The sequence below is a fragment of the Solanum dulcamara genome, chromosome 4 (genome assembly GCF_947179165.1).
Source record: "Solanum dulcamara chromosome 4, daSolDulc1.2, whole genome shotgun sequence".
NCBI lineage: Eukaryota > Viridiplantae > Streptophyta > Magnoliopsida > Solanales > Solanaceae > Solanum > Solanum dulcamara.
Window position 1 is genome coordinate 79,545,445 of NC_077240.1, and position 19,661 is coordinate 79,565,105.

At 34.0% G+C, this 19,661-nt stretch overlaps 2 protein-coding genes across 6 annotated transcripts; one reads left to right on the forward strand and one right to left on the reverse strand.

Annotated features, from left to right (window-relative positions):
* The first annotated feature begins 443 nt into the window (after positions 1-443).
* LOC129887788 (formin-like protein 6) lies at positions 444-2,923 on the forward strand. Its single transcript, XM_055963014.1, has 2 exons — positions 444-1,017; positions 2,742-2,923. The coding sequence occupies exons 1-2, from the start codon at positions 484-486 to the stop codon at positions 2,787-2,789; spliced, it is 582 nt and encodes a 193-aa protein (XP_055818989.1). The 5' UTR covers positions 444-483; the 3' UTR covers positions 2,790-2,923.
* Positions 2,924-3,682: 759 nt separating this feature from the next.
* LOC129887786 (uncharacterized) lies at positions 3,683-14,733 on the reverse strand. Of its 5 annotated transcripts, none has more exons than XM_055963009.1 (9): positions 14,320-14,630; positions 13,338-13,543; positions 10,892-12,539; positions 9,780-10,008; positions 9,050-9,686; positions 8,095-8,239; positions 7,032-7,292; positions 5,190-5,505; positions 3,683-4,065 (listed from the first exon to the last, which is right to left on the reverse strand). In XM_055963009.1, the coding sequence occupies exons 3-9, from the start codon at positions 12,509-12,511 to the stop codon at positions 3,956-3,958; spliced, it is 3,318 nt and encodes a 1,105-aa protein (XP_055818984.1). In that variant the 5' UTR covers positions 12,512-12,539; positions 13,338-13,543; positions 14,320-14,630; the 3' UTR covers positions 3,683-3,955. The 5 variants fall into 5 exon arrangements, with proteins under 5 accessions (XP_055818984.1, XP_055818985.1, XP_055818986.1 ...); XM_055963010.1 differs by lacking the exon at positions 14,320-14,630 and having other exon boundaries at positions 13,338-13,385; positions 13,498-13,516; XM_055963011.1 differs by lacking the exons at positions 13,338-13,543; positions 14,320-14,630 and adding an exon at positions 14,647-14,733.
* Between the last annotated feature and the right edge of the window lie 4,928 nt (positions 14,734-19,661).

Sequence of the window (19,661 nt, forward strand, 5' to 3'; positions counted from 1 at the left end):
AATTTTTCTATTAATTACTACAAGTTTATAAATACATTGTTCGAAACAACTTTAGTTGACGCATGTTGCCCGACATTTAAGGGCATAATCAAAACTAATTGTCCGTGCTATAAGTATACTGACAATTTTGATTATCAACTCTGATAATTAGTCAAGTTGAGTAATTTTGTTAGTTTTTAAAAATTAGGGAATATAAATCATATTTAGAAAAAATATATTCAAATTCTAAATATTCTTTACAAAAAAATATGACCAAGCGCAACTCTAACTTTGAAAATTCTAAACAAAATGAATATTCTTTTTATTTCATGGTAAACTGTCCACTAATTTAGTTTTTTTATGTGCATGTGAAATTAAATTAAATCTGAGCTACCCCTTTCTTGAAGTCATACCTACCATATTATATCTTCAAAAAAAATATTATAAATAGACGTGTTAGATCTCTTTATTATAGCACACAAACCATTTATCACTGGAAAAAAAATGGTAACCATGCAAATGCTCATGATGTTAATGGTGGCTGCAATTTTATTTTGCAGCCACCAACAAGCGGTCGTGGCGAGAGAAATGGTCGTGGTCGATAATGGGATCGGGAGCGAGTTACAAAGCTCCCCATTTGATGTTCTATGTCAGTATTGGTCGTGGCCACAACTATGTCATCCTCCAAGGCCACGTCCTCGTCCTCGTCCACGTCCACGTCCACGTCCACGTCCACGACCACGACCACGTCCACAACCACGACCATGTGCATCACCGCCACCGCCTCCACGCTCGCCACCGCCTCCACCACCGTCCCCACCCCCTCCCGCTCCGGCAACGAGTTGCTCAGCTAGTGACAAAGAAAAGGTGAAGAAGTGTATGTTCAACACAACTTCAATCGATGCATGTTGTCCGACATTTCGGAGCATACTAGGCACTAGTTGCCCTTGCTATAAGTATGCTGAGGATTTGGACAATCAAGTCTTGATCACTCTTGAAGCTTATTGTGATGTCGATACCCCTTGTAGGGGCATACCAGTAAGTTATCATTTTTATCGGTCGTTTAAAATTTTGACACAGAAAATTATTATCTACAATCATTTAGATCCATAAGAACGATCTAATCCTGATACTACGGATATAATTGAATAAAAACTAAAGGATATTTTTAGGACAATATCAATCTGTGACTTATGATTATATATTTCTTGAAATAGTAAGGGTGGAATTGAAGAAAAATAATAATATTTTCTTAATTTTTTAAAATGATAAATATTATGAAACCACGTTTTAGCAAATGTGACCAATAAAAATGACTAGAAGATAATGTGCTGGGGTCCATCATGATAGACTACTTGGTGCCACTTTGAAGAGAAGATATTGTCCATTTTCTTTTCTTTTTCAAACTAAATAATTTTATATATATATTCTTAGCTTGGAGTAGAAAAAGTGGAAAAAGGAAAAGAAAAATAATGTCTTCTTGGTTTGTAAAAAGATAAAAGGCTTAAATATGCTATCGAACTTTAAGAAAAAAATAATTTATATCATTCGTTAAAAGTTTGATACATCTATGCCATTATTTTTTAATTCGAATTTTTCAAAACCACTCAAACAACTTTTTAACACTTTTCAATTGGAGTTTTGGATCAAATGTACTCTTTTTACTCCTTCTACACATGAAGAACATCAAGAACTCCAAATTTTCAACTTCTTCAATTCTTTACGAAATCACCTCAAATTTCAAGAGTTGCGTGTCTCCGAGCTAGATACCAAAATTTAATATCATTTGAGCTCGAACTCAACCTAACTCAACAAGACATACTTAAAATTTCTTCAAATTTTCAAAACTTTAACCTCATTTAATGGTAAAATTTTCTCCACAACTCTAAATCAATTGAAATTTTGAACATAGAATCAAAAAATACTAAGGAACAAGGGTCTAGTGTCAAAAAAACAAAAAAAAAACATGAATCAAAGCAGATTTTTGAAATTTTGAGACTAATTTCCTGTTTTTCAAGTGATGTGGAGAAAATTCTACCATTGAAGGATGTTGAAGAAATTTTAATTGTGTCTTGTTGAGTTAGGTTGAATTCGAGCTCAAAAGATATTGGGTTTTGATATCTAGCTCGAAGAGATGCTACTATTAAAATTTGAGGTGATTTTGTGAAAAATTGAACAAGTTGGAAATTTAGAGTTCTTGTTCTTCTTAAATAAGAACGAGCAAAAAGAGTACATCTAATCCAAAACTTCAATTGAAAAATGTTAAAAGTTGTTTGGGTGGTTTTGCAAAATCGAAGTTAAAAAATAATGACATAGATGAGTCAAACTTTTAACGGATGACATAAATGAGTCTTTTCTCAAAGTTCAATGACATATTTGAGTCCTCCCCCTTTAAAAGTGATAACTATTTTGAAATACTTTTTTTAAGTTAAAGTGACAGATAAAATGTCAAAAAAAAAATTATAATAAAAATATTTTGATGGGTCCTTCATCATGGATTTTTAGGGCCAATTTGAAGATGATTAGATCTTGTTCATTTTTTATATATATTTATTTTGAAATAAGAAATATATAAATTAGAGGTATCATTGTCAATATTAATTATTAACCATTAAGTTTTACATCAATTGAATTATTTAAATTCTACACGTATATTATTTGGAAAATCTTTCTAATAAAATATCTTATATTTCTCTTTTTGAATACTGATTAAAATTATTTTTCTAATTAATGATGTTTTTTCTGTTAATTAATAATTTCAGGTGATTAAGCTATACAAGGAGGAGGAGTTAAAAAAATGGATTGTTTAGTTTCTTAATTCCAGATCTTGTATTAGATAATTTTCTGTTAATTACCCTAGTAAATTGTAATGTTGTGTTTTACCAAAAGTAATTTTGACATATCCGTCAAAATCCTTATAATAATAATAATGATGTTTATATCAGCTTATATATGTATATTAAGTTTTTAACTAGTATTTTATTAGATATGAACTTTATATTTATCAAAAAAAACAAAATAAATTATAGTCATACAAATATCATGACATTAAAATCCTAAGCTTTGAAAGTCTTATAACGATAAGATATTTTAGTATATTTTAAACCACTAATCTCAAACAACAATTTTTTTTTATATAGTTCATGTCAGATCAAATTATATCATCAAAATTGAAATTGAGAAAGTACAATTTTCACTCGGGCGGAGCTAGCATTGCGATTATGAATTCTATAGAATTCAATAGATTAGGCTCAAGCAATGTATTTATGTTTTAAAAATCCATTTTGATATATATAAATAATTTATCGACAACTCAAAAAAAAATTAAACTCATAAACGACAAATTTTAACTCCGCCTTTGATATTATTGTTAGGTCCACATCCTCAGATGCTTTGTATTCTCTTATCTATTATTTCTTATTTCAAGTTTCTCCCTTCCCCAAATCCTGTGCATAGCGGGAGCTTTATTGCACCGGACTGCCCTTTTTTTTATTTCAAGTTTCTCCCCTTTTTCTTTTGACAAGATAATATAATAAATACTATAAATGATTATATTCATACATTTAGATTCAGAATTAGTGACTCCCTGGTCTGAGTTCGAGTTCTGAAAATGGAAAAATTCATAATAGGGAACAGTTCCTCCTTAGATGAACATGTGTGGCGTGAATCTGAATTACTCGAGTCCTAAAATGAATATCGAATGGAAGCCAGGAAAAGAAAAAACAACTACACTGAAATCCTTCCATCTTGTTTATCCACGTGATTTACAATCAACCACCGAAATATTGTTTTTCTTCCTTTTTTACGGTGACGAGCAGTCTGATGCACGAAGTATCCCGTGCTCATGCGGGTTCACACGGTAAGGGGGTATAATGTAGAAAGGCTACCCTAAAACAATCATTAGTCGCTGATTCTACGGCTTGAACCTGTAAGATATAAACAACATGGCAACAACTTTACCGTTCCTCCGACACAGCTAGCTGCAGTAAATAATGGCATAAAGCTCTTTTGCTGTCCATGTAACTTCAACAAGGCTTTCTAGTGGACCAACAAAATCCTCTGCTATCATCAAGAAGACCCTACATTCTAGGAGCAAAAATCATAGAATCAAATAGATAGAAATCAACACATGCGAGGTGAAAAGGTCATGTGGATCGGACTCTCCGATGTTGTTGGCTATCACACATCTGTGTCATATCCTCTAAAAATACACTACTTGTGGAGGATCCAACACCCACGCATTCGATGACATAATTGAAGAGTCGTGTTGAATTCTCTAAAAATACAGTACTTCTAGAAAATCCAACCCACATCAAATGACATGTTTGAAGAATCTAGTAACATTAGTAAGAAACCATTTTAAGAATCACATATTCTCCTACTTCCTAACAAATCAAATTTGAGAGCATTATGCCCACACTATACCAAACCCCTTGAGAAAAGTTTGTCTTTGATGTGCCTTATTTGTTTTGACATCAAATGGCCCAACTAATAATTGCAAAGATGAAAGTGACATTTGGTAAAGCCACCTAGGGAGGAAATACTTGACAAAATTTATGAGATATTGGGGTTGTTTGGAAGAGGGAAGTCATTTTCTGGTGTTTGGTTATCATAAAACAATTTTCATCAAAAGGGGCAAAATAACTTTCCTTCCTTGTATGTGTGAAACCCATATTTTACAACAATCTTAACTTTTCACTTCGTATTACTTACTTTAACTCTTGTTTTGATATGTTTTACTTGAGTTGAGGGTCTATCGAAAACATCTTCTCTACCTTCACAAGGTAGGGAGGGGGGGGTAAGACTGCATACACACCACCCTCCTCAAACCCCACTTGTGCGATTATCTGGTACTATGTTGTTGTATTACTTACTGTAAGTAACCCTTAGACACTACAATTAATCTTTAGCACTAAAAATCTCATCATGCCGCTCTTCGATTTTTAAATATTGTTATTAATTTTAATACTGTATATTTCTCAAGAAAATATTTTTCCATCACTAACAAAACACTAGAAAACATTTTTCATGGAAAATGATTTCCTTCATACCGAACACAGATCTAATCTTGAAAAGCTTGTCCCATAGCGCAATGTGGAAAAAGTTCCTAGATGACCTCTGTATCATTCCACTTTTATCTGATGTCCTCGAAGGGACGACTCAAAAACATTTTGCTACAATTTAAAGGTCATAAACAGAAAAAGACTAACCTTGAATTTTGCTGAAATTGAATAGAGACATTGAAGCTAAAACCTTATGCTCAATCAGATCACCATGTTGTAAGCATTCTATTAGCTGAGTGATAACAGCTAAAAATGCAGATACTTCAAATTCCGAGTCGTTCAGTGAACCAAGAGCTGAGCTCAGCCACGCGACCGTTGTTAGACAGATTCGGACCATTTCCGAGTTTCCTGATTCTAAGCATTTTGAGAGAGCCTCCACAAATGACTTCTTCCCACTGCCAATGAGTAAAGCTGATGCATTTAACAACCACTTTTCCCTTGCCTCTTCTTCTTCATCCTCCATCTGACAATATATTGTGTTTTAGTCATGTACACTTAACAGACATGGAAAAACAATAGTATTTTTTTTATTCAGCATGTAAAGTTCATAATGCTCACAGAATGAGTGAAAATGTAATGAGAATTAGAGTATTATGTGACAATTACAAGTGCCATAAAAGAAAGGTTCATATTGCAGGACGTTGGCACACTTGGAAACGAACAAAAGAAAGCAGCATGGTGAGGACGAGATGTTTCCCAAACTGACTGAAGGAAAGGCTCAGTTTTTCCTCACAAGATGGGGTATTGAATATTTTGGCTGGTCCTAAGTTCATTGGACTAATTTTATTGAAGACATAACTAACAACTTAAGCTTTTAGATGGAAATGGTCACACTTCAAAACCGGCAAGGAATTTCCATTGGTTAAATTGAGAGAGATATTATTCCAAGTTCATACAATGTCAACTTCTGTCTATCATTCCATTTTATAGACACAATAAGGATGTAAGTTGTCAGCCACTCGAGTCCCTGAGCCTGCAGGATAGATAAGTTACTAATGCCTAGGAAATTTTCATTGTCAGTATCTTGGGTTGGTGAAGGGGAGCGAGCCTTGACGTAACTGGTTAAGTTGCTGCCATGTAACCAGGAAGTGTGGAAACAGCCTCTCGCAGAAATGCAAAGTAAGGCTGCGTACAATAGACCCTTGTGGTCTGGCCCTTTCCCGGACCCGTGCATAGTGGGGGCTTACTGCACCGGGCTTCCCTTGTATATTGGGTCTGTTCCATGGGTTCGTTTATGGGTACATTTCCAGTAAGGATGTGTAAAAGTATCTCCTGCGGGTCTGTCAAGTTTTGCAATTTTTTTGTGTTTTGAAGAATTCATATGAAGTATCCACACCAGTTCGACACGGGTATGTCAAGGTAATGATGAATCGGTAAACAAGGAAGAATGTAGCACCATGAATGACATGCTTTACACTAGCTAGATTGAGTTCTGTGTCATGCTCATGCACTGGTAGTAACATTGTGTGCCTTCTCGCATCACAGCTCTAAATTTGCTTCCACTGCCAAGATAAAGAAAATTTAGTTCCTATGTGCATCCAGGTTTGAGCTCAATCGATTGAGTTTGAGGACAGTTAATGCAGTCACAGGTATTATTGGCAGTGGCAGAAACAGTATTTTCACCAAAGGGGTTCGTCGTCTACTACATATACATAAAAAAAAATCTTACTTCTCCTGGAAAGGAAATCCCAAGGGGCTTTTCTCTATCAAAAGTTGCTATAGTATGCTTGAATTAAGCAAACAACAGGAAGATATGGCCTAGCAAAAAAATCTCGTTCAATTTGGCACCTTTTAAGGTCTCTTGCTTCTCGTGGATTGTGGCTAGAGAGGCATGTCTCACCCAAACCAACCTCCAGGAAATGAAGTCCATATAATTTTGCAACAACAACTACGCCTCAATCCCAAACAAGTTGGGGTTGCCTATATAATTTTGCATTCCAATAAAGTTATTTCTTATATGAATTCAGCCAGGACAAAAAGAACACGTACTGTCATAAGAGTTGCATCAGCATGCGCATTATTCTGTTCCTCAAAAGGATTTTCTACTCCAAAGCCTTCAAGAAACCCTGCTTGCTTTAGGATCCAATCCTCTGTCATAATCTTACCCGAGAACGAAAAATACCCTCCCAGAATAAGGAGTGCTTTGCAACATATTTCTCTGCTCCTTTCATCCGATAAGCTGCTTTCTAAGGCCAAAGTAATTGCATCAACAGCATCATCTCTGTATGTGTTGGGTATATCTGTGTCTGCCTGTAAGATTCAAATCCTGTTATAATCTTGCTCGAAATAACAGTGACCTTAAACGGTATGCATTTCTCTTAAGCAAGTAACAAAAGCTACAATAACTCTTCCTCAATCACTAACATAGTTATGTGATATTCAGTTCAAGCTTTCTGCAAGCCCCTTCTCATCAATGGATTCCTGACGTATACAAAGGAGTGTGGTTCATTTGAGAAATTCCTACCTCTTTATCTATCTTTGAGATGTTTGGATTTTTAAAACCCCATGGACGTGCAGAAGAGAAATGATATCCCCACTCGGACCAAGACAGAACATTTAATTGTTTAAATAGCAATTAAGGTGAAGCAAGGTCAGGAACGATGCATCTCTTTATGATAAACAGATCCATTTTGCAAGTTTGTTATTACAGGGAGTTCCTACAAAAGGATCAGACCAGTGACGTATATAATACTTCTCAATGTAGAAGCTATACAGTTGGTTCTCATCCTTCAGAGACTACGAGTGTAATAAGAGCATCATCACTCTTAAGAAATTCATCACATGGCTATTGAGAACGAATTATCATCTATATCCATTCAACTTTTTCGAACAAATTTCAGTCCAATACTGGTAAATAATTTGTTTTCTATAAAACAAGTGATTCCCAAAATCTCATTTTATCCCTATACGGACCTAATGTAATTGTAAGAACAACAATTAAGGCATGAAGAACAAGTTAAAAAGAAACTTCAAAGGAGATAAGCAGTACTGTGGAGAAACATGAAAAAGTTCATTAACTTTCTTTAGAGAAATCGACAAATTTGAAACCTACCAGAAGATCGAAGTGCAAGAGCAGCACAGCAACCATGATTTTCTGTTCACATGGACAGTTCTGGAGATACGTCTGCAAATCATGCATCGCTTTGACTATGTTATTTTTATGAAGGCCTTTTAGGAAGAACTTTGCATCCTTTCTCCTGAAATGTGGGAGTGCAGCACAGAGTTAATGTAAAGATCATTACCTCCTAAGACTGCATCATAATCCAGCAAATATAGAGTATTTCAGCATCTAAAATCCAAAGCATGCTTCATCTCGATATAATATGGGCAGTCCGGTGCACAAAGCATCCCGCGTTCACGCAGGGTGCATGGAAGGGCCGCACCCCAGGGGTGTAATGTGCACAGCCTACCCTGAGACAAACATCAGTGGCTATTTCACTGCTCGAACCCGTGACTTGGATTCATTTGGATACATGAATCCAAATAATCTAATGTTCAATTTTCCGAAAAGGAGTAACAGCTTTCTCGTGAAGTATTGTGTCTACATTTCCACTCATGCCATTGCAAAAAAAGAAACATCCGAATATATTCAAATGTGCTTGTTTGACAAAGTATCCAGATCATTTCACTTTAACAAAGAATGTAAAACATATTAGCTATCATGCTCGATGTGAGAACGTTTACAAGTAAAAGAATCACTTTTTCTATAAAAGTGAAATCTGCATGTCACGTTGTTCAGATGTGTCACTGAGCATCTGCTAAAAAGAGCTCTTGAGCTTCAACTTGATGTGCTCTTGATCTTCATTGATACACTTATAATTTCTCCATGCAAATTCTCCTGGACAAATATGAAATTTCATAGCTATTTTTTACCTTTCAATGACTAATGAATGACCTACTCATCTGCTTTTCTATTTTTAGCCAAAACAGAACATACTATGCATGCCATGAGGCAAATAAATGAGAAGTCAGTGTGTAATAGAGAATACATTTGAAAAAACAAGTACCTGTTAAGGCATATGAGTTCGATCAGGAGTAAAAAGGCGTTTCTCCTTGATTCCAATTCTTCTCTCTGAAGAAGATTAAGCAGACACATCTTATCAACATTTCTAGCAACGACATTTCTGCAATTATTGTCAGCTTCAATGCAAGAGCAAAGTAATACAGAAACACATATCTTCTCCCTTGTGTTTCCACAATTAAATCTCTCGATGAGAAACTGTAAGCTTCCGAGGGATAGAAGCTGCACTAAAGCTGCTTTTCTTTCATCCTGATTTAAAGCATTAAGTAGTTGTTCCAATACAGGAACAGCTATTTCGTTCTTCAACCAACCGTGTCCCCCTGAATTGCCAGCTACCATAGAGAAATGAGCCAGAAGTTGCCTCCAATGTTCTGACTTCCAATTGGTGATGACATGCTTCAAAATGAAGTTAGTACGGGGCACATTTTGACATTCTAACGATCTTCGTGTTACTGGACATGTTCTATTTCCTTTCGAAAACCAGCTTGTAATAGATGCTCTCTCAAAGGTTTGGCCAGTCTCAAGGGTAACTGGATCTTCAAAAAGAAGTCCTGTCAAAGGGCAGATAAATTCCTGTGGGATGTGTGTAGAAGGTCTTCCCACATAATCTTCATAATCGACTCCTACACATTTTCAAAAAGCATCATCATAAGAAATTAATTACTTACTCAACATAAAGGGAAGTAGGGACACTCTCAAAGATGACTTTCATCTACCTTGAGCAGGAAGCACTACCTCCTCGGTCTCCTGCTCAAGAGCTGCTTTTGTTATCCTGTTGAATATGAACTCGGTCAGATTTGCAGGTGCAAATGAATCCAGTATGTTGGACTTTAATGCAGCTGTTTCCTTCATATTAGTGTTTCCAAATATATCCATGAAAAAAAATTCTTCTGGAGAATTGGCTCCAAATACCCCCGCTGCATCCCAAGCAGTTGATGCGCCATACTACACATCAGAATGCCCCCAGAATGTAACTCGTATAATGTAATGCAAAATCTGAAGAGGGAATAATAATGTTTGGCAAGCATAGATCCTAACTCACTAGATTTAAAGCTGCATAGAGTACTACTACAGAGATTTGACAACTTTTATTTACTTTCTTCATCGTAAACACTATTTAAAAAGTACAATCAAGCTGCATGTCTTAATTTGGTAACACCAATAGCAAAAGAAAAGGCACATATGTTCAACTCTGTCAGCTTATCATCAGTGTTGTCAAAGGCGAAAGCTTTAAGTGCTATAGGTCTATTGGGGCTTTAAGCATCAGTACTGCTTGACTCAAGTAGGACTCATGGGCAATGAAGCGCAAGCCTTAATGCATTGCATACACCAAAAAACGCCTTAAGCAAGGTGAAGTGGCCTCCCTAAGCTTTTTCTGACCTTTGGGACATAAAAGCAGCTTAAATTAGCCTTTGACAAGACTGTTTATCATCATTTTCTAGTTTAATGAAACTGTCATTGTGACTTAGAAAGAGCTAAATTTATGAGCTGCACCCGTATCCTAAATGAAGAACTTAAGAAATAACATCAACAACTGAAGGAACAACGACATGCAGGTGACTGAAATTTAAAAGTATTCCACAAAAGTACAAGTTGTTTTACAAAATAGATTTTGAAGAATCAGAGGATAAGTTGGAATACACGAGCTAAGGTATCTAGTATCTACATCATCCAAATATTCCCTATTTATCGTCTTATATGGACCATGTAGAATTTCATTTGCTTCAAATCTCACCAGCCAAAATATGGCAGAAACCTAGCCAGGATTTTAACCAACAATATACACATACTGATCCAAGTTCTTTGAAGTTATGTATTCAACACTTACTGAATCAACTGTAGCAGCAGGCTCAGCATCTTGATCTATACACTTAATCACTTCAGCAGAGTATGTCAATGCAACCAGTTTTTCAGCAGCAAAACCAGCAGGCCTCCTCACATTAATTTCATAGCTTTCTTCCTGGTGCTCTTCTGATTCGACTCCTAGTTTATGTGAACGACGGAATACTTCATCATACAACTTTTTGCTGACAACCGGCTGAGGTGAGAAACCGCCAACGCCACTACTTAAGTGGGAAGAGTTGCTAAAGGACCCTTCACGCGAAACAGATATTGAAGGAATTTGAATGGAAGGAACTAAAGGAATCTCAGCCCCTTCGGTTAGCCAATCCTTGTAGTAAACTGCAAACAGATAAGTACCTTTGTCCAGATTTTCACTGTACAATTTGTCAAGAAGCTTCAGTTTCCTTGACTTGTTACGGAGATTACCGCAAAAATTAGCTTCTGAATTATACCAGACCTTCAAATGTGAAAGCTGAGGAAGAAACATGCGATCCCACAAATCAGGCAACAAACTAGTCCTTGCTTGAAAGGGTGAATCAAGGAAAACTTGCAGGAGATGTTTTGCAGCGATATGGTCCTTCTTCTGTGTCTTGTATATGACACTGAGATACAGATGAGCACAAGCTGCCAATTTAGAATTGGGAATTCCAGACGTAAATCGATCCCGTAACTCGTCTGAATTCAACCCTGTGATTACACTAAGCTGCAGTGAGGCTTTCTTAAGCTCTTTCTCATTTGCACAATCCTCTACAGCTCTTTCTACTGTTTCTATAGCTTGTTCAAGAGTGGCTATGATCTTGCTTTCAGTATTCAGGCCTTCTTCAAATCCAATAAAATTTAACGAAGCGAAACTATTGTGACGCAGTGAGGTCCTAAAATCCTCATCTAGGAGAAACTGTTTTATATGCCTGCTCAAGATAGAGATTACAGCCTGAATAGCAACTTCATCAAGAGCAGGAATAGCTGCAGTGTGCTCAATCTCAGCCTTCCTTAGGCTTGTAGTTGCATCATAACTTTTGTTGGTTACTGAACTTCTAGTTGATCTGCTGTTTGAGGTCTCGGGTTGTTCCATATGTTTCCGATAACCATCTCTAAAGATTGGATGTTCTGAAATCTTTTTGCTAGATTTATTGAGACATTTTGTTGTAGCTTGTGTATCTTTTCCGAAGGATTGTCTCTTTAATTCTGCTTCCTCAGCACTTCTGGTAGAAGACCTACCTTCACCACTCTCATTTCTGTAAGTTCGATTGGAGTATATACAGTTGTATCTCAAATCATTTCGCTCTCCGACCTCAACTATCTCATTGCTTTGAGAAGCCTCAGCAGATAGAAACTCATCAAAAGAACTAATGCTTATTCTCTTAACATCCGATGATAGATCGCAGGAGTCCATTCTGTGCTTACTTTTCAAGTCATGCCAGGGAATATCAGATTTTGTCCTCTCCGTCTTTTTTGTGCCTGATGAAGCAACATACTTACGAGGATCTTGAAGTCGGTAACTTGGGCCACTTCTTCCCTTTGTTCCCGATGAAGCTCTAGGCATCGTTTTTGACATCCTCCTATTGAATCCTTCCTTCGTGAGGAGGTCCTCCAGTGACATGGCCATCTTCTCTCAGATTAGAATATCAGACCACCTAAACGAGAGCCAAGAAAAGAGATTGTTCAATGCCAATAAATATCAGAAATGTGATTCTACCACAACCATACTTCGCATGCTATCGAAAAAAAGAAGAAACAAACACATAACAACTACTATTATCACTACGTCTTTGATTCAATTTAGTTGGAGTCATCTACATGAATCCTCAATCTTCATTTTTCTCCCCTACAGTAACAAACGTAAACATCAAAAAAACATAGGGGAAACGGAAAATGCAAATCGTAGTAATATACTAGTAACTGCCTAGGTGCTTGAGTGTACCTACTCTCCAGTTTCCGATCAAGTATTTCAACAAAAAGGGGTGCTGAAAGGAAAATCAGAACCTTATATTTGAATAAGAACTTAAGTTTCAGGAAATGAGCATTGACACCTTAATATCTTCTCCACCAAAAGAGATCAAAAACAAGGCAAAACGAAACTAAGGAACGAACCTGTTATTAACATTAGGACATTGAAAACATCAATTTTATCGTTCTTCCAATAAAAAAACAACTTTACAAAGTAAGTACTCTAATGATGCAACCTACCAACCAAGAACAACATGAGCAAACCATAAACAAAGGCGGATCTATCGTATAATTTGTGGGTTCACGTTAACTCAGTAGCTTTTGCACGAACTTTATATATGTATTAAGAAATCCACTAAATAACTATAAATATTTTACTGTGAAACCAGTTATTATTGAATATTAACTTGAGGTTGTTGTAGGAATTCATAAACTTCAAATCTTGATCGGCCTCTGACCATAAACAAGAAATATGAAAAAAGTACCTTTTCAACTTGTTTTATCTTCTATCAAGAGAACCCATAAAGCCAAACCTAAAAGAAAAAGCACATAACACCTCATCAAGAACCAATTCTTTTCGGTGGTATTCATATATGAAATTGGGAGAGGAAAAACTTTAAGAAGTCAGCTTCATCTATTTCTAACCAATTCCAAAATTCCAAAGTGAGTATCTCCAACTACGCAACATACTCTGCAAGAACAAAAGGGACATAATCACCAATAACATACCCAGTGTAATCCCACAAGTATAGGATGTCGCAGATCTTACCCTTACCTTTATGAGGTAGAGTGATTGTTTCCGACTACGCAACATACACTCCAAGAACAAAAGGACATAATCAAGAAATACAAAAAATGATCAAACCTTAGGGGCCATTTGGTACGCGGAATGGGATAAGCGAGGATATCCCATGGGATTATTTTATCCCACCTATTATTTTAGTAGAAATGGTGGAATAATCTAATCTCGTGATTAGGTAATACCTCAAACCAAACATGAGATTACGTTAATCCCAAATTTTATCCCACGATTATACTTATACCGCGTACCAAACGGCCCTTTCAAGAATAACTGTGAAAAAAGAAGTACCTTTCAGCATTTTTTATCTTCCACCCCATAAACCAAACAAAAAAACTCACCAAGAACATCATTAGACACACAAATATGAGCAAAACCTTAAAGAATAACTGTGAAAAAGGAAGTACCTTTCAACTTGTTTTATCTTCCACCCCATAAACCAAACAAGAAAAACACATAAAACCCACCAAGAACATAATCAAGAAACACAAATATGAGCAAAACCTTAAAGAACAACTGAGAAAAAAGTACCTTTAAGCCTATTTTATGTTCCATCAAAAGACCCCATAAACCAAACAAGAAAACACACATAAAACCCACCAAAGAACATAATCAAGAAACACAAATATGAGCAAAACCTTAAAGAGCAACTGAAATAAGGGAAGTACCTTTCAGCTTTTTTTATGTTCAATCAAGAGACCCCATAAAACAAACAAGAAAAACACATAAAACCCACCAAGAATCACTAATTTTGTTTGATTTTTCTTAATTGGAATTTTGGATTTTGGAATACAAACAAAGTGGAATAGAATTTTCCCACATAAAACCCAGAAAAACTGAGATGCCATTGGGTTAATAAACAGATGAATATGGATTTGCAGAAGGTTACACTAGGCAGCAAATGGGGAGAAAAGAGTGAACAGAGAGAAGACAAATAGAAGCTGACATATAGCATCAGTCTACAAGGTACAACAATATTATCCCTTTGTACTCACCTATGATGCAAATGTTTATCTGGAAATAAGGCTTTGTTTGGCTGAAGTAATATTTGTTTATTCATTTTGGCAGGCCAAAAGCTTATAAGGTGTTGAATGTTCTTAATGTGGAGATTTTTTTAAAAAAACAAATTGTACGAGCTCGATCTAATACGGACAATGCATAAAGTTCCAAATTTTTGATTTGGTAATGTTTAGAATTGTGCAAATTTCAAATTATTTAAATCAGATGCATTAGAGTACGAGCCATCCAAACAAGTCGAAAAAATTGTTGTTAATATATTATTATCGTGTAATTATCATCATCGCTTTTAAGGGCAATTTTTAAGTTGTTTGAGAAGTAATGGCATATCTTCAATTCTCGTGTCATTTTTTATGCGAATGTCCTCTTAATACGTGCAACAATTGGGGGAGCCTTTTTATGTATCAATTTCTGGAGTTCTTCTTAAACTCACTATGCATGAATGATCAGTAGCGCAGTCAAAATTATCAATAAGGAGGTTTAAAATTTTAAGAAGTAGACACACGAGTTAATTGAAGGAGGTTTGATATCTATTATTTATATATAAAAAATTATTTTAATTATATATAAATAGTATAATTTTTTATCAAAAAAAGTTCGGATAGTCACCACGTGGCTCCGCCCCTGTGTATAACAATGCATTAGTAATTAATCATAAGTGAATATACGATAATCAAACAAAAAGATTCACAGAGCAATAATAGCCTAATATGAATATTCACAAATACGCTAAGCTTAAATTTTGATTTGCCGATATTTAAAAATATGCAAACTCCAAATTATTTTAAGTTAGATTTGCATATGATCATTTTGAGTTGCCATCAAGATTTGCATATGATCATTTTGAGTCGCCATCAAAATTTGCATATGATCATTTTGAGTCGTCATCAAGATTTGCATATGATCATTTTGAGTCGTCATCGTTAGATAATGATTCATCCAAACGTGTGAAAAGTTGTGGTTCATTTTATTATTATCGTGCAATTATGAAATTCGTCATTTTTGAGTTGTTTGATAAGTAATTTTATCTCTTTAATTTGCAAGTTTAGTTCATTCGTTATGCTAGATTTAAATAGTGTCAAATTCCCAAATAAAAGGCATCTTAGGCCAGCATGATAAAAGGGAAAGAAAGGAAAGTGCTGGGTTCCACAATCAATCCCAAATCCATTTATTTGAGGGGATTGATGTGTCACATTCCTAACCATAGGATTGTTCTCTTATCACATATTTCATATGTTGCGATGATGATAGCAATGTGTTCATAGTTGTTGCAATTTACCAAAATAAAGCAGATCTCACTTCTTTTTTCGACTTTTCATCCGTTGTTCGGAATCTTTGGAGCCTTGACTAAATTTGAATCGCGTACTGCATGACCCATTTGGAGGTGACGCTCTCAACAAAAAAAAAATTTCATACTCAAAAATTCAAACTCGAAATCTCTGATTAAAGATAAATTAATTTTTCCACTGCACGACAAACCACGTTGGTAAGCGGATCTTACTTCAACATTCAAATAGGTATGGTTCTTAAAATAGGCAAATCAACACAAGAAGTGTGATACCAGACTAGTCATTGTATGATATGACGTTTGAAAATAGTAGCTGTCTATCCATTTCTTTGGGCCTTTGTTCAAATTCTTGTAATGGGCCAGACTAATACTCAAAGGGCCAAGCGCACAAAATAGCCATTATTACCAACAAAAAAAATAATTTACACCAAATAATTAAAAAAAATCGATGGCTTTGAATTTTTGATCCCGCTTGCTTCATGGAGGAATCACTTTCAAAGTCAAAAATAAAAAAATTGTTATACTTGAGTTTTTTCCATGACGCAAACGAGGTCAATAGTTTAAAATTACTCACCCTCAAGACTATTTTTGTAAATCACTCATTTTCAGGACATATATTTAGACAATAACCAAAATTTATAAAGTCTTTAAAGTTTAATCGCCTCATAATTAACTTCGGATATATAGGTCTAAAGTTGAGATTACAAAAGTTCTAATTTTATCTATTATAATTGATGATACACAAATAATTTTAAAAAATAACAACTGCCACATATTCAGTGTAATCTCATAAAGTAGGATATGAGGAGGGTGGTGTGTATACAGTCATATCACTACTTTATGGAGATCGAGAAGTTGTTCTTGATAGACCCTTAACTCAAGTGAAAAATATATCAAAAATTAATTACGTAAAGAAAATACAACAGCAAATAAGTCATGATAGAAACAATGAAGAAGATAATTGAAACAAATAAAATTACTGGTAATAATATAATCGAAGAATAATATAGTAAAGGAGTAATAATAACAATATTATGATAAGGGAACTAAACAACTTTCGTCTACTTATTAATCTTTTACAACTAATCTCCAACCTCCATATGTCCTCAAGAACTTCTTGGCCGGCCTCAACCACTCACAACTCCTCACTGCAACATTTATGCATCTTCTCGAATTTCATATATTCGAACCATCTCAATTCAATCTCTCTCATTTTGTCCATTACGAAAACTCTTACCTTATTCCACATAACTTTGTTCTCTATCCTATTTCTCCTAATATGCACACACATATTTCATGACATCTTTATTTTTGCTATTCTTATTTTTCAAACACATAATAAATGAAGTTATTTAGAATTTTGAATTTTGCACCATAGGGGAGTAAATTTTTGTCCTTGAGTTAGCACTAAAATGCTGTACCTGTAGGCCCCACAGCATAACATGCAAAAAAAGCACCTCGAAAATCAAACAAAACCGACAATTATACTAGGATCTAACGATTAAATGACTAAATTACCCCATACTTACATTATATTCACATATATATATCTATCTACAATACTTTGCAGTAAATCATAATAAAAAAACGTTTGATCATACTATGATTTGAAATATGTTTTTGAAGATAATTTTAAATAATTTTTGTATTTATTAAGCTGACTCATTATTCCAACTTCAAACTTTGAACTACACATCAAAATATACTTTAAGTTTGTTTTTTATTTTTTCATTCGAAAAAACTTAATTTTATTATTTTCACATCTAAACATGACTTTAACTTTTAAATATTCTTACATCGATTTGATTTCAAATACTTTTTTTATTTCAAATCTCAAATATTTGAATTTCTTTTTTATTTAAAACATATTTTAAGTTTGTTTTTGAATTTTCGCTCATAAAACCTTTAGATTATTTTTTTTTATATTTGGACATGACTTCAATTTTCAAATACTCTTTAATCGAATTAATTTCAAATATTTTTTAATTTTAAATCTCAGTCATTTGGATTCTCTTTTTATCCGTGGAAAGAAAAGAAGTAGGTGGGTGAAATTATTTGCATTAAGTGAGGGCATAATGGTCTAAGGATTCAATTTAGAAAACTGCTTTTTATTCTCTTTATATATATATATATATATTTCCAGCTTGGATATTTACTAATCTACCTATTTGTTATGTAAAAGATAAAAGATAATTTACCTTTTTGAATTTTGACTGGAGGAGTTTTATTGAAATGGGTCATGCTTTTTTTTACTTTATTACATATATAGCCTCAGCAATTGATTTCTTTGTTTCTATTTTGGGATTTGGACGATAATTAAAGATTAGATAATTGTAAACAGATTAATACAAGATAAAACATCGTTTAAACACGTATAAAACAAAGCGTTTAAATTGCCTACACTGATACTATAAATATTTTCTTATATTATAAGTATAATTTAACATGTTATTGCATGTTAATTATTACTCATACTTATAGCGTTGCTATATTAAAATTAATATTAAGAGCTATATGTTTTATATATAATATATAAATTACAAAGCAAATAAAATACCTTAGAGTCATACCAACCAGTAAAGTAATAATAATATTAGTAAAACCAAAATAAACTTAGGATTGGTATGATCACTAAATAATAATAATTATATATAAAGCACTAAAAATGCCAAATAGAGAATTTGTTAATTATGTTGGTATGTAATTGTCTCTAAGGTTGCTTGATGGGCCCTTTCTACTAGTTAATTACCATATATCACTAATTTTAAGGTGCACTCAAATTATTTGAGTACCAAGCGCAAATATCAAACATCGATCAAGTGGTTTTTTTAAAAAAAAATATAATTTTAAATATACGTTTAATGTACCATCAATTGAATTATAGTAGATATATAAAGAAATCGTATCATGAATCACTATGATAAGAATCGTTGTTTAGTAACTGTCTCGAGTTTAAGTTATGAGAGTTGAATCGCTTTTGATGAGGAACACTTTAACTCAAAACAATCGAATAAATCAAGTTTCAAATAAATAACAAACATCGAATAAGAAAAAAATCATATTTAATTGTAGTGAGATGGGTGACCTCCTGATAAATCCTCTTGTTGCATCCCTCTTTTTTGGAATCTAACTGAATATATTATTGATGTTGCGCTTTGCTTCTATCGTCACCAGAATCAAAGTTATTTTATAAAGAAGATTAACATGTTTAATATTATACTCCTTTTTTTTCTTGTTACTTAATGCCTAACTGCCTAAGTATGATGTAGTAACTAATAATTTTAGGTATAAAGACCTAACACTAAGAATGAAACTTTTATAAAAAGATAAAAACAATGAATAAAAAAATAAAACAAGTTTTGATCCCAAAAAAAGTTCAAAGTTATCCTGTTAACCATGTGATTAAAGTTTGATTGGAGATTCTAATATTGATTAAGACATTTCAACCAATATCATTAGTAGTCAATATATATTTCATAAAAAATTGTAAAACACTTTAATTTCTAAATTGAAGATATATACAATGACTTGGCAAAATTGATTATACAACTTACATTCATATAAGCAAAAGATATGCCAACTTTTGACTTTAAAAAAAGGAGTATACAATAAAGTATTTTTTCTTTTTTCATTTTGCACCAAGATTCATGTTATGTTTTTTTTTTCTTTTAAAATAGTTTTTTTCACGTCTAATTCTTTGTCAAT

Bases quoted from the DNA above. Each gene is read 5' to 3' on its own strand.
- LOC129887786 (XM_055963011.1), bottom strand. From the start codon at position 12,511: ATGGCCATGTCACTGGAGGACCTCCTCACGAAGGAAGGATTCAATAGG. The intron at 8,240-9,049 runs GTACTTGTTTTT...CCCACATTTCAG, and splicing joins GAACTCATATGCCTTAACAG to GAGAAAGGATGCAAAGTTCT. The intron at 5,506-7,031 runs GTACGTGTTCTT...ATATATTGTCAG, and splicing joins CTGATGCAACTCTTATGACA to ATGGAGGATGAAGAAGAAGA.
- LOC129887788 (XM_055963014.1), top strand. From the start codon at position 484: ATGGTAACCATGCAAATGCTCATGATGTTAATGGTGGCTGCAATTTTA. The intron at 1,018-2,741 runs GTAAGTTATCAT...TAATAATTTCAG, and splicing joins CCCCTTGTAGGGGCATACCA to GTGATTAAGCTATACAAGGA.